At 43.8% G+C, this 14,957-nt stretch overlaps 1 protein-coding gene across 1 annotated transcript in view; it reads left to right on the top strand.

The window, feature by feature from the left end:
* mylipa (myosin regulatory light chain interacting protein a) overlaps positions 1-11,936 on the top strand; it is a 36,798-nt gene extending 24,862 nt beyond the window's left edge. Inside the window, exons 4-7 of the mRNA XM_084312346.1 lie at positions 944-1,141; positions 1,481-1,645; positions 3,527-3,953; positions 9,779-11,936. Coding sequence (XP_084168472.1) covers positions 944-1,141; positions 1,481-1,645; positions 3,527-3,953; positions 9,779-9,961 — 973 coding nt within the window. The 3' untranslated portion in view covers positions 9,962-11,936. The remainder of the gene's footprint in view (positions 1-943; positions 1,142-1,480; positions 1,646-3,526; positions 3,954-9,778) is intronic.
* The last annotated feature ends 3,021 nt before the right edge of the window (positions 11,937-14,957 follow it).

Raw genomic sequence — 14,957 nt, forward strand, 5'->3', positions numbered from 1 at the left:
ATATACAGCCAGAAATATACAGTAAAATGTACCGTAATAAATAAGTGTAAAAATGGTCACATTGATGCGTTAGAGAGTCTGATGGCTGTCAGAATGAAGGACTTCCTGTGCCGTTCAGTGTTGCATCTAGGGAGTCTAACACTGAACGTGCTCCTTCTATCATATAATCATCTGCACCTGGGGTAGTGATATTACAATGGAGAAATCCTCTTACTTGACTCTGTGGTCTTTATCGGCACAAGGGGAAACTGGACCACTGCTGCCTGAAGCATCTGATGAACAGCAGGACTGTGAACACTGAATAGGGGTGATTTGAACAAGCAGGACTGTACTCCTCGGGGGAGGGGAGGGTTTGACTGGAGGTATAGATGTTCTTGGCCGCTGTACTTGGGGGCTGCTTACTCATGTATAATCACTGGGCGTTCCCTGCTAGGATGAGAACATGTGTCTGATGAGCCATTCTTAATGTATTCATCCCAAGCTGGGTGGGAAATAATCACTTGCTCCCAGCCAAATGCTGGTTATTCTTTGTCTGTTGTGGGTCATTTTGTCTACACTGCACACTACTTTAGATAGCTAGCCTTTTTTGGAGAGTTTTCTTCTTAAAAAAAAGAAAGAAAAAACAATACTGGTGGTAACATGGAGAAAGTGGCTGAATTCATCAATCCATTTGAAACGAAAAAAAAAGTAGAGTTGGACCACATCCACAGAGCTAGATGTTTGAGGCCAATTCTGCTTTTTTAAAGCGTTTATTTCCGCCAGCCTGAACTTCACCTCAACGTTGGTGTGCTGTGCATTCTGGTTTCGTCTTGAGGTTATTATGAATCCACCCACCGTGGTGGCCGGTAGATAAACGAGTGGCCTACCTTGTGCTTAAAGGGATTATTATTTAACGCTATACACGGTGGAACATGGTCTGAACCAGCCGCTTGTCTCCCCCCAGCATCGTCTCCAGACACAAGGCTCTGGAGGGCCTGAGCCAGGGATCCGTGGAGTACCAGGCGCTGCAGCTGGTGTCCTCTCTGGAGCACTATGGCGTGGAGTGGCACTGGGCCAGGGATGCCGACGGCCAACGGCTGGCAATAGGGGTGGGACCGGAGGGCATCGCCATCTGCAAGGAGGACTTCGCCCTCCTCAACAGGTAGAGAGACCCCCCCCACACACACACACACACGCAACACCTCAACATTAATAGGCCTCTTCCTAATGATCCAGGATGTAAGATGATTTTTAAGCATTGAAATATTAATACAATGTTGACGTGAATTGAGACGGATTGCTGAATGAAAACGTTTGTGAAAACCCTCATCATAGGACAAAGCAAACAAAATGTAGTGTCTTGTGAGGTTTTGCAAGATAGGGAGATAACATTGCACATAAACAATAAAATAGGTCACTGTATTGTGTTTCTAACCTCCTTTGTCTCTCTCTCCCTCCCTCTGCTATTCTCTTTCCCTCCATCCCATTCTCCACACCCCAGAATAAGCTATCCCATCATCCAGATCGCCACCCAGTCGGGGAAGACCGTGTACCTGACGGTAACCAAGGACACCAACGATAGCATGGTGCTGCTCTTCAAGCTGATCAGTAACCGTGCCGCCAGCGGCCTGTACCGTGCCATCACAGAGACCCACGCCTTCTACAGGTGAGCACAGGAACTGACCCTGTATAATGTACCGTGCCATCACAGAGACCCACGCCTTCTACAGGTGAGCACAGCAACTGACCCTGTATAATGCTTCCTCGCCAAACGTCCCAAGTACTCATTACACTCTATAGCTCAATTTACTTTGCAGTTAATTGTCAGACACAAGGGATTTTATCTGAGCTTTGCTTAACACCGACCCAAATGTTCGCTTTCTCATGCTAATGTGCCAAACGTGCTCGTTGATGCCCTCTAAGCAGCCCCCTTGTGACTCATTCACCACCCGTACCCTTTTAGAAACGGAGCAAATGGCTGCAGGCCACTGTAGCGTGTTGAGGTAATGCCCCGAAGCTGCAAACTAAGACGACACAAACACTGAGTTGTTCTGCTCCGTTTGACACAAAGCACCTGCTGAATATGCACTCCTGCAACTCCTCTTGTACTCATTGACTTAAACTTAGTCAAGAAAAGTGAGGACAATTAAATGGGTTGTTTCCAGGTCACAATGTTTTGGGAATTAACACCGAAAACAAAACCAATGTGGAAATATCTTGTTGTTCAGTCCTGATACACGACTTTACATGTAATGTATTTTTACGGCTGCTGTCATTTTGCACATTATATTTGTTGTGATTGAAGACTGATATTCCATTACTGTGATATGGCTGAAATTAAAGGGGCACTTCACCCCCAAAAAAACAATGCTGGTTTATTTTGCACATAATACATGTGTGCAAGATTATCTGCAAAATAAACCAGCATTCTTTTTGGGTGAAGTGCCCCCTTTTACAGTCCCATTACCAAACCACTATCAACATTAAACAAAAACCAACATCTTCAATATCTGTGTAGATGAAGCGTGGCACCTTTTTGAGATGTAAAATGAACTCAACCTTTATTTATACTCAGACAATTGAGGTCACCCTCATTTTCAATGTTGTCGAGACTTTACAGACATTTCAATGCACACATTTCTACAATATAACAATAATAAATATGAATAACTATCTATATAGTATGAAATGAACAGGCATAAAATCAGCACACATATTGACAGAATAAAAAAAACAATGCATAAATTGCAGACGTAAGAATAGGTATAAAAGACAATAAAAGTAGTGCAATGTAATGGGTGCATGGAGGGAAACAATCGGTTAGGGGCTGTCGGCACGCACGGCAATCCCATGTCCTTGGTGTCAACCGATATTGATGAAAGCATAGACTGCACATGACATTCTACCCCCCCTTGCAGTAGAGAAATATGTGCGCATGTCTGCAGTTTGACGGCAGTCGGGGGACAATTAAATTGGCTGAGCTATGAAGTTGTTGTCCGTCAGCCACAATAGCCACAAAGGTACAAACGATGGCCCTCTTCCTTTTGTTTCAGGCGTGGGTTTTAGCTCAGAGTCTGCAGATTCTTTGCAGCGTCTTCTTCACACCTCGCACACCTCACACGCATGTGCAAGTGTACAGTAGCGTGTACGTAACGTGTCAGAATGAGTTGGAGGCATTCTTTTAAACACACAGCGTGGGTATTAGGATGTTTGATTGACGCATGTAAGAGGAGCGTGTGTTTATTATAGCGTCGCAAACTGCGGACAGAGGTTTCATATAAAGTATGAAATTGTCAACAAAAAAACGTTTTGGTTAAATGTGACATAATTTTTACTCAAAAGTATTTACAAGCAAGCGTACACTTAGAAATGGTGATAAAAGAAACAAATGATAAACAATATTACATTGGAATGTGGAATTAAATTGCTCGACTTGAGACCGACTTGAGCACGGTTGTCTTACATACAAGTCTGCTTCAAGCACCCGTAGCATCAATCACATCTCATCCTGTTGTTGTTTCCTCTCTCCTGCCCCCCCCCCGCCCAGGTGTGACACGGTGACGAACGCCGTCATGATGCAGTACAGCCGGGACTTCAAGGGCCACCTGGCGTCGCTCTTCCTCAACGAGAACATCAACCTGGGCAAGAAGTACGTCTTCGACATCCGCCGCACCTCCAAGGAGGTGTACGACCACGCCCGGCGCGCCCTCTACAACGCCGGCATCGTGGACCTGGTGGCGCGCAACGGGGAGCGCACGTCGCCCTCGCGCTCCCCGGGCCGGGACCACCACCACCACGCGGAGGACGGGCTGGACTGCTGCAGCGGCTGTCAGCAGAGCCGCGCGCTGCAGGAGCGGCTCCAGAAGCTGCGGGAGGCGCTGCTCTGCATGCTGTGCTGCGAGGAGGAGATCGACGCCGCCTTCTGCCCCTGCGGCCACATGGTGTGCTGCCAGACCTGCGCCAGCCAGCTACAGGTAATAATAATAATAATAATAAACTTTATTTGTATAGCACCTTTCATACAGAAATTGCAGCTCAAAGTGCTTTACAACAGAAAAAGACACAAAATGAGCATATAAAGTGCAGACATATAAAATCAGTTTTTCACATTAGGATCTAACATCCCCAATAGGCCATGAGGCACACGCCAGCACTTTATCTCCGGGGATGGCAGGCGGTCTAGAGCGACAGTCGCCGCACCGTTAACTAGAAGGTTGCCGGTTCCAAAGCGAGGACGAGAGGGGGTGTTCCACCTGTGAGCCGACTAGTATTATAGATCTAGACTAGCATCACTTTGAGGTTATTGGACAAAGGAGATTTGAGGTATAATTAATTCCCATTAGAGTGGTTTTACATGCTGCTATGCGTCTGAAATGCAGCAGATCAAGTCACTTTGCTTTGAGTTCTAGCATGTTGCAAACTGTTCCAAGTGTTTGGGAAATTCTCCAGTATCCATACCCGATTTCAACCTCGTATCAGACCGATTTCCCGTACCAGTATCTGTGTTTCCCTAGTGCCAAATATGGCAAAGTACCCTTGAGCATGGTACTGAAGCTGCCTACACTGCAATCACAAATACCTACCTCACCCTATAGTCTACCAATACAACAGTGTATGATAGCCATGTACAATAATATTGTATATATATATTTATCTATCTGGATATATTCCCACTTATGTTCCTGCATATATTCCTGTTTATATAATCACACCCTATATTGTTAATGCACTTTACCGTTTGCTTGCACTCTGGATAGATGCCAACTTCTTTTTGTTGTGCTGTACGATAATAATTACATTTTAATCTAATCTAAGCCTTGACCGCGCCAGGGTTGTTGCAACCTTACTCTCTTAAAGTGTAGGAGTTATACGTGTGTATCTAAAAAGGACAAATTCCAGTCACCTTGTGAAACATGGCCAATAATATAACTGAACTTTGGTTTTAATCAGAGTATCCTTTGCATTTGGATGCAATGTGAGACACACAAACACTTCAAAATATCATGACTTTGGAAACTTTTTCAACTTATTTGCCCAGTGAATTCCCAGCTTGCATAGCAGCATCACGCTATACTTGTGACATTGAGATGGCACCACTCCTGAGCAGCACTTTTAAGTGGTGCTGTACTTTTTCTCAGTAAGTGGATTAGCGAAAAGACAAAAGCACAGAGCCAACAAGTCCGTCTGCCTCTTGGTTTAGTCCTTGACACACGGCACCCCAATCCACTTAGAGGTTGTGTTTTGTTGCAGAGCTCTTGGAACGCCACTATTTTTTTAGGGATGCACGATATTGATTTTTTGACACCGATACCGATAACTTTATGCTCCTCATACCGATAACCGATATTTATTGTATTATAATTTTTTTTAACTGTATATATATATATATATATATATATATATTTTTTTTTAGTATTTATAAGCTCCGACGTCATCAGTACTGCTATCGGTACTCGAGAAATTATGGAGTTTTTTTTTGAGGAATTTAAACGTCGCAAACTAATCTTGTTGGCCGTTGTCTATATCTCTCCTGCCTCTGTGTGTCTCTGCCTGCGTGGGGAGCGGGCTGCCTGCTCTCTCCTCTCTTCCCCTCCCACACACACACACACACACACACACACTCACTCACACCGAGTACAGACAGCTCTGCTCTCATAATGGCGGACAGAACGAAATGTTCAAAAGTCTGGGTCTATTTTACTAAAGTCGATGCTGACAACGCTCGTTGCCACAAGTGCAACAAGACATTTGCCAGTAATGTATAAGCGCTGGTACTTGTCAATGTGGCTGGCGGGGAGATAACGTTAGCTCCGAGTAGATTAATGGCTGACAATCCGGAGGTAAATAAACGAACGAGAGCTTCTGATTGGTGGTAAGAAGAAGAGGTGGGTGCAAGCCGTGAGACGTAATTGGCAGATCGACTGTCTGTCTCCGAATGTAACGTGACTACGTCACAGCCAAGAAAGGGAGCGCTGGATTTGTGAAAAACTCCCTGTTCCTAAACCACACACGCTATCAGTTTTACCACAGTACTGGCAAAACAGGAGGAGGCTATAATAAAAACAAGCGCCCTTCATCCAAATCCACCCACACCGGATTTCTTTTAACCAACAAATTTATTATATGTTATCGGAGCTATCAATAACGTTATCGGGATGACGTCATAATTGCTGATATCGGCCCGATAATTATCGGCCCGATAATTATCGTGCATCCCTATATTTTTTTAGTCCCAACGGTTCCAACTCCTCATTCTCTTGATGGTGTTTTAAACACCCCTCCGGAGTCGTGCTTTACGCTGTGCTCCGCTAACCTGATGGTCCCTCCCACTCAATCTGCTAAATGTTGCCCAACTTTGCGAGAGCAGATGGTGTGTGTGTGTGTTCGTAGGTGTTATAGCAGGAGATTATAGCAGGCAGGCAAATCTCCCTTCCATTAAATCAACTAGGAAACGTGACACAGGTGCATCAACTAGACATCTTAACGAGGAGAGCAAGAGATTCACTCCCTTCCTTTATTGATGTGTGTGGGGGGGGGGGGGGGGGTGACCTTATTGATGTGTGTGTGTGTGGGGGGGGGGGTGACCTTATTGATGTGTGGGGGGGGGTTACCTTATTGATCTGGGGGGCGGGGTTGCTTGCTAATCTCTACACACACTTACGAGTTAGCAAAAGGGAGAGATGGGATGTCGATGTTTTTGGAAGGTGTTGTGTCCTCTCCTAGGATGGTCTCCTTGTTAGCATTTCATCAACTCTCTGTGCTCTCCCCCACAAGACATTATTATACATTTTTCTTTTTTTTATCCACTTTTTCTCCCATCCCAATTTTCGTATTATCCAATTCTTCCCTCCCCTGTCTTGAACGTTCCTAGACTATGCCTCCCACTGGTCGGCTGTAGTGAGGACAGAAGCCTTGCATCACGGGTCCCCTCCGGTACACGAGGAGGCAGCCTGTCGCATCTTTTCACCGCAGCAGCTCGAACTCTCTAGGAGTAACGCGTCGGAGGCTCACGCTGCCCCCGCTACTTCCTGTTTCCGGCGTCACCCAACCGACCTGTAGGAGTCGCTGTCCACAACGTCCAATCCCCACCCACCGACTTTCCCACCCTCTAACACTTGCCAATTGTGTTAGTATGAACGACCGGCCAAACCGGTAGCAACGCCGAGAGCTGGGCTCGAACCCAGCGTCTCCTGTGTTGGTGGCGAGCACCTTGCCCACTGTGCCATCAGCCGCCCCTTATTATTATTATTATTATTATTATTATTATTATTATTATTATTATTATTATTATTATTATTATTATTATTATTATTATTATTATTATTATTATTATTATTATTATCTGCTCTTCATGTTTGTGCCAAGAATTGTCAATATACTAGACATGAGACTCTTCTTATATATATATATATATTTTTTTTTATCCACTTTTTCTCCCATTTTCTATATTTTCTCCCATCCCAATTTCGTATCATCCAATTCAACCCTCCCCTGTCACGAACGCTGTTTCCTGCCTCCCACAAGCCGGCTGCAATGTGGACTAAGTCATACATAGCACAAGTCCCCTCCGGTACTTGAGGTAACAGCAGTCGCATCTTTTCACCTGCGCAGCTCGATCTCTCAGTGGCGAGGAGTAACGCGTGGGAGGCTCACGCTGCCCCCGACACTTCCTGATTCTACTGCGCAGGCGCACCAACCGACCTGTAGGAGTCGCTGTCCACAACGCCCGATCCCCACCCATCAGTTTCCCACCCCCTAATACGGCCAATGTGTATTAGTATGAACGACCAGCTAAACTGAAAGCAATGTGGAGCGCTGGGCTCGGAACAGGCAAGCCCAGCGTCTCCAGCATTCGTGGCGAGCGCCTTACCCACTACGCCACGTAGCCGCCCTCTTCTTATATATATATATATAATTTGTCCTTCAGTAGTTTGAAATACTGATGTGATTTCATTTGTCTTCAAACTAAGCTTCAGCACCTTCTTTTAATCAATTACATTCTTCACCACATGTTCCTCCCAGGTGTGTTTGGGGTTGTGATTACAGGATCCTTCACGCCGCTTCAGGGGTTCTGCTGCTTCATGCTTGTTATGCAACGTGTTATTAAGCACAGGCTACATGGGGAGGGACAGTAGTGAGCAGGAGGCCTGTTCTGGCTCCATAGAGGAACAGAGCAGATAGGAAATATGATGTTTCCTACAACATTGGTGTTTTCCAGTCAACACTTAAGACTTTATTGGGCCTGCAAAACACAAGGATTAGTGGAACCACCATCATTGGGCCACGATTAGTGGAACATTTGAGGTGTGTGTGTGTGTGTATGAGGTGGTCCCTGTGTTGACAATTGGATGAGTCATCTCTCTGGAGACTCTCTGGACAACGGTGTCTGTGAAATGGCATGAGCAGTTGCCAGGGGCTATATGGGCATATGTCATCAATAAATAGATAAAGATAAGTGGGGTATCCTCCTCCCTTCAGTGTAATAAAAAGGTAATGAAAAGCTGTCTATTTACTAGGGCTGTCTTAAATACTCCGAAGCTTCGTTCAATGGGCATGGGCTTCGAATATGAAAAAATAAAAAAATGCGAATATATATGTTTTATTTTATTTTTGTTGCACAAAATCAACTCTGCCTCTCTTTGTTAACTACAACAAGCAATGCGGTTTGTTATTTAAGATGAGGTCGGACTCGGCACCGACAGATTTGTGTTCATTGTGCTGCTTTTATAAAGCTTCAAATGACTGCTTACAATTCATGAAAGCAAAGTGTTTCGTTTGTCTAAGATTTAAAAAGGTTTAAACTTTACAGCACTGACAAAGTTGAACAAAGTGCTGTACAAGTCCCACAACATAAAAAAAAAAAATACAAAAACGTATTTATAATATATATATATATATATTTTTTTTATCTCGAAGCTTCGAATTAAAATCCAATCTCGGCCCCGAAGCTTCGAATTCCAAAAAAAAATTCGAGGGTCAGCCCTACTATTTACTAAATTCTCTTTTTGGCCGGATCCAGAGGGTGCCGCCCTATAAGAAGCAATGACTGTTACTGACTAACTGGCTAACACCTCATTGTTGAAATAATAATAATAATAATACTAATAATGGCTTGAATTTATATAGCGCCTTTCACATACCCAAGGTATGTCTCACACTGGCATATATCCAGGTCTGGCTTAACTAGGCCTAGTCTTATTTGAAATGGGTGGGGCGGTGAGCACTTTTAGCCAGAATGCCTGACTATACCGATGACTGCGTGCACCTATAGTACAGGTGGGCCCTGATGGAATGTAACCCCCAACCCTGGCAGTGGTTGGTGACATGCTCGATACCTATTGATCTGCAAAGGGAATGGAACCCCTAACCCTGGCAGTGTTGGTGACATGCTCGATACCTATTGATCTACAAAGGGAATATAACCCCTAACCCTGGCAGTGTTGGTGACATGCTCGATACCTATTGATCTACAAAGGGAATGGAACCCCTAACCCTGGCAGTGTTGGTGACATGCTCGATACCTATTGATCTACAAAGGGAATCGAACCCCTAACCCTGGCAGTGTTGGTGACATGCTCGATACCTATTGATCTACAAAGGGAATGGAACCCCTAACCCTGGCAGTGTTGGTGACATGCTCAATACCTATTGATCTACAAAGGGAATGGAACCCCTAACCCTGGTATAGGACCTCGAATGGATTTTAGCCTTCCTACTGGCTCAATAAAAAGGGAATGTAGTGTAGGAAAATATACTGGCCTCTCAACCATGTCATTAAACTCTCTCTCTCTCTCTCTAGTCGTGTCCGGTGTGTCGGTCGGACGTGGAGCACGTACAACATGTCTACCTTCCTACCTGCACCAGCTTGCTGAACCTCACCTTGATGGACAACCACCACAGTAGTAGCCCCGCCCCCATCCACAGAGGCATGGACTCTCACACCTGCACTACTGACTATGACCACAAGATGTATCACACATGAAACAAGCTCCCCCAGTATGAACTCTCCAAGTGAAAACACACCACACTCGACGTCGTGTTGGCACCAACGCAAGAGATACGAAAAAAAAAACTGCAAAAGTTATTTGTTTTTTTTTCGTTAGGGAGATTCTGAACTATCGCACCGATTTTTAAACCAAGGTCTAATGCTCCAAAACCACTCCCATCAAGTTGACGTTTGTGTTTTGTTTTTTTCATTGGCTGATTTGCGACTGGTCAGAGTGTGCTACTGTGCTAGCCTCGTCTGATTGGTTGTTAGTATTTCTGTTCCCTGTTCCATTCAAGTGGTTGTTGTGGTCGCAACCCAAAGACAGTGGCTTCATTCCGCTGTCGCGATTGTGTTCGTTTGTTTTTGTTTGTTATGAATTAACCATTGAGAGTTCCCAAACCACCACTTAATTTTTAGATTAGCTTTTTATTGTATTTCTTAATTTAATTATTGCATCAGTTGACCTGATCTGCAATAGAGGCGCTATTATTTCTTTCATTTGTTTTGATGTGTGTGGTTTATTTTTTTTTATTTAAATTTTTTATCTTTGCTCCATATCGGGCTCCTAGCCCACAGTGTGTATAATACAAGGAAATTCTGTGTTTTAGGAGAATAGCTAAACATCGTACATAATCAATCCCAATAAGTTGATGTTTTTTCTTGGGGTCGTTATTGCAGTTTCTCACCATTTTTAAAGCTAGTCTTTTTGGATTTGAGAAATGCATTTTTATTTCATGGAGTTGAAATATATATTTGTTTTTGGTTGTGTGTTCCACACCGATGAGGTAGTGAGACCGCATACTGATGAGATGCAAAAGGCGATAAGGCCACCGCTCTCTCTCCCATTCATGTGTAGATCTCTCTGGGTACTGGTGGTCTGAGGAAGGGGGGGGGTCACTAAAGTCCCGGGAAGTTTTGGAACCCCACCAGAATCGTGGATGAGAAATGGCTGAATGACGCACACATACACATACATACACACACAAAGACTGCCCCCTCCGCCTCAGGACCGGTCGTAGGGAGAATAAACTGCCACTCCAAAAATGACCCGAAGTTCACAACAGACCGCAACGCTTTTCTGCTTTGCATACTCGTCTCCATAGCAACACTAGAGGAGACGCCCCACCCCCACAACAAATGGCTCTTATTTTTATACTTCATGAGTAGCCTAGAGATTATCTATTGAACCGTTTTCTTTTGTTTTATAGAAAAGGAAAAAAACATGTCTGTGTGGTTGTTGTCTGGTTGGCGTGGGTGCCTCCTCTGGAAAACCTCACGTCTAATGTTTTTCACTTCATTATTTTTTTTGGGTCAACTAGTGACTTCCCTATGGTTCATTTTAAAAGGGTACTAGGAGATCTGGCCGTGCAATACTAGCTCGCGTTTTGAAAAGCGTTTTTCATCTTTTTTTTTCAGATGTATTTGTTTTGAAGCGGTGTCTGGGCGCGATTCACCTTCCAAGTCGATGTATTTGGGAATTTTAACGTTTCTTTCAGCGTAAGAATTGAGCCCTGACGCCGCCTTTTTTAGGAGCATGAAAAATAGAATATTACTGATTTCTTTACGTCGTCACTTTACCAAGGAAGTTGTCCCAAGTGTTTTCTCCATAGGGGGTTTGGCCTTAATGTAGCAGCAACACCGTGTGTTTCCATCTCTATATTTTCTTCTTTGCACAGAACCGTTATTGTTTTGGAAAGACGGAAGAAGAGGAATGATGTATTATTATTGTCTTCATTTCTTTATGGCTGACTTGATTCAGCCCAGTCACTGCAGGGGAATGACTTTTATTGTTGTCTCGTTTTCTTTCCCTCTTTGTACAAGTAGCAATTTGTTTCTGTTTTCTGAAGCAAAGGCTCTGTAAATGTAGAAATAACTCTTATGATGGATCCTTTTTATATATATTATTATGCTTTGAACAAGAGAGAAAGTATTAATAAAGTTTTCTTTTGTTTATTTTTTAAAAGATACCTATCGGAGTCTTGTGTGATGATTTATATTTGTAGAGTCTGTTGACCAAGGCGGTTTTGTCATGTTCTGCTTCTGCACACGTGCATCCTTCATTGACGATGTTCATAAGGAACAGCTAAGGCACCGGTCATACCTATCTCCGTGTTTGGTATCTGGTGCCTTAGCTGTTCTACTTGATTACTAATCTGTGTTAGGAGTCGTGTAGAAGTGTAGTGAAACGTAACGTATTAAAAGCAGATTATGAGCCAGTGATGATTTTATACAATGTGTAGAGGCACTATTCAAGTAAATTGACTCAAAAGTACTCCTATCAAATTAAATCTCAAAATTGATAATGTATAAAATAGATAGAAGATTTCAAAGGGAAATGTCTCCCCCCAAAGAAGTATCTAGTAGCTACAATCCATCATCTGTGCAGATTTACAACTACTCCTGAAACGTATCCATGCAGAATAATTGACTAATCGGAAGAAGAAGAAAAAATACCCTTCTGGCACATTGGAATACCCATCTAGAGTTAAGAGGCTGGGGCCCTTTCACCATAGTCCCCCCAGGGATAGAGAGACATATGTCCCGTCTGAGAAAAGGTCGGAGGTTAAAGATGGAGATGGGTGTAGAGTGGGGTATGCATCTCATGACTGAGTGAGTTGAGGCAATGCCATCCCTTTGGTCCTGACTTGCCAGCTAATGCAATGTTCTTGTCACAAATCTACTGTGTATAATGGGGTTATATAGAAACGACTAGGGCTCGACTTGTCGACTAATCGATCGAAAGGAGCCGTAGTCGACTGCCAATCTTTTTCTTTTTTCTTTGGATCATTCTTTCCAAAAGCAAAGGGGCCTAGAAGCGTGGCTAACTCTAATGGTCCACATACCGGAGAGGCTAACTGCCTAAGAAAAATGGGCACAGAGGCACTGAAAGAGGATTTCACTCGTCTAATGAACACACTAGACAAATTGCATGCTTTCGCAGAGGACAAGAAGGGGGGGGGGGGTAATATCTGCACATTTTGGCCAATCAAAGCCAACTATACGAATCCTTAGTCGGGGACAGGCCTAGACACTACAAGACTTGCTGAACCGTTATTAAAAGGTTTGGAGCAACAGTTGGGATTGGAGGATCAAGAAAAGAGGGTGGGGCTTGAGATAGACCAATTGCCCTGGGCTGTGTTGACAGCAATTGATTGGTAGTTGTCAACAGTACATTCTCTCTTTTTCTTCTCTCTTTCGCTCTCTCTTTCTCTCCCATAGTAATACAGTTGGATTTCTCTCTCACTCTTCCTCCAAGTTAAAAACAGCAATTTTATCTAGTTAAAAAATGGTAAATTTCTCATTTCAAATTTCTTCCTCGCTCTCTTACCCACTTTCACCATCACTATTTTCTCTCTCTTTTTTAGTTACCCCCCCAAGCCCTGCATCAGTACCATTCAATGAACTCCAAGAATGACACACTGTGGGAGAGAGTGAGGGAGAGAGTTTTGTGGAGGACAAGCCATGCAGGCCCTCTAAATCTGTCCTCTGTCACACCTCAAGCCTGCACGCACCATAGAGCCAGCCTACACTCCACTCAGGAAAAAAACACATTTTGTACCCATTCCCACCCAGGATCCTGCTAATCTAATAGGATTGGATAACCCAAATTGTAGTGGGCTAATCCGTATGCGTTACTGTACAGGTTGCTCTTGCCTATAGCTCAAGTAGAACCTCTGTGATGTTTTAGCCAAATAGTTATTGTGTGGTTGATTTCCAAATCCTTCTAACTATGCAATGTAGGGTCTTATGTACATAATAGTAAGCATCTAAAAATGATTAGAAATGAGTTTCAAAACTTTCAATCGAAATTAATTTGGATTGTCATTTAAATTGTAAACGTTCCTGATATTGGGTTTGAATTGGGCGTGGTTATGCTTGGACATTTATTACAAAAATGACAATTCATTCTGTGAACCAATCATAAAATTTACTCTGGCAAGCTGCTGGTGGCCCCGCCCACATGGTACTGTCAGACTCTCCCACTTCACAATCACAACACAATACACTGCACCTTTTTTCAAATTAGCCTGACATGGTTCGAAAGCTACTGTGTTAACTCTTTCACTACCATACTACCAAATGGTTAACCCTTTCACTGCGACAAATTCAATACAGAATGTTAACCCTTTCACTGCCACACTACAGACTGTTAACCGTCTGTAGTGTGGTAGTGAAAGGGTTAACCTTCTGTAGTGTGGTAGTGAAATGGTTAAGCTACTTAGCAGACTGGGGTTCACCACCCAAATCTGTGTTAATCACAGAGTCGATAAGTAGCTCAAATGTGTAGTATAGCAAAGCTAATGATAACAACAGTTTCATGTAAGTGAATGGAAAGTGCTAAAACACAGCTTCTTACTCTTTCTGTGTGGAGTTTGCATGTTCTCCCCGTGCTCGCAAGGGTTTCCCCTCCTGATAAGATAAACCCAATGGAAGAACATGCACAACAGATCGCTAACGCTGTCGTGTCCCTGGCGAAGACGGACAGGAGCACTTGGATTGGTCCCCGGGCGCGGCGCACGCTTCAGCCCTTGTCTGCTCCCGGCTGCCCTTGGGGGGGAAGGATGACGGGATGGGAAGTGCAGAGAACGTTTCATCAACGACTCAGTGCATGTGTGTGTGTGTTCCTGTGGGTCGCCCATCGCATGTGTGTGTGTTACATCTGCATGACAAATAAAGACTTCTTCTTCTTCTTCTTACTCCGGGAGGTATACAGTAGTTAAATCAGGGCTACCAACCTTTGAGAAAACCTTGGAGTGAGACTTTAAGAAATGGCTTTTTTTCGTCTGAGTTGAAGCCACAGCATGCCTATAAATCACATCACCATAGTCCACAATGTATAAGAAAACAGCTTCAATAATCCTCTTCTACTAATAATCACGGGAAAGCTGGATCTATTTCTGTACAGAAAGAAAATGTTCTGTCACAGCTTGGAAGCAAGAATATCCACATGGAACTTAAATGAAAGTTTCTCATCAAGCCACAAGGCAAG

The sequence above is a fragment of the Notolepis coatsorum genome (assembly GCF_963971535.1).
Source record: "Notolepis coatsorum genome assembly, chromosome: 4".
Lineage (NCBI taxonomy): Eukaryota > Metazoa > Chordata > Actinopteri > Aulopiformes > Paralepididae > Notolepis > Notolepis coatsorum.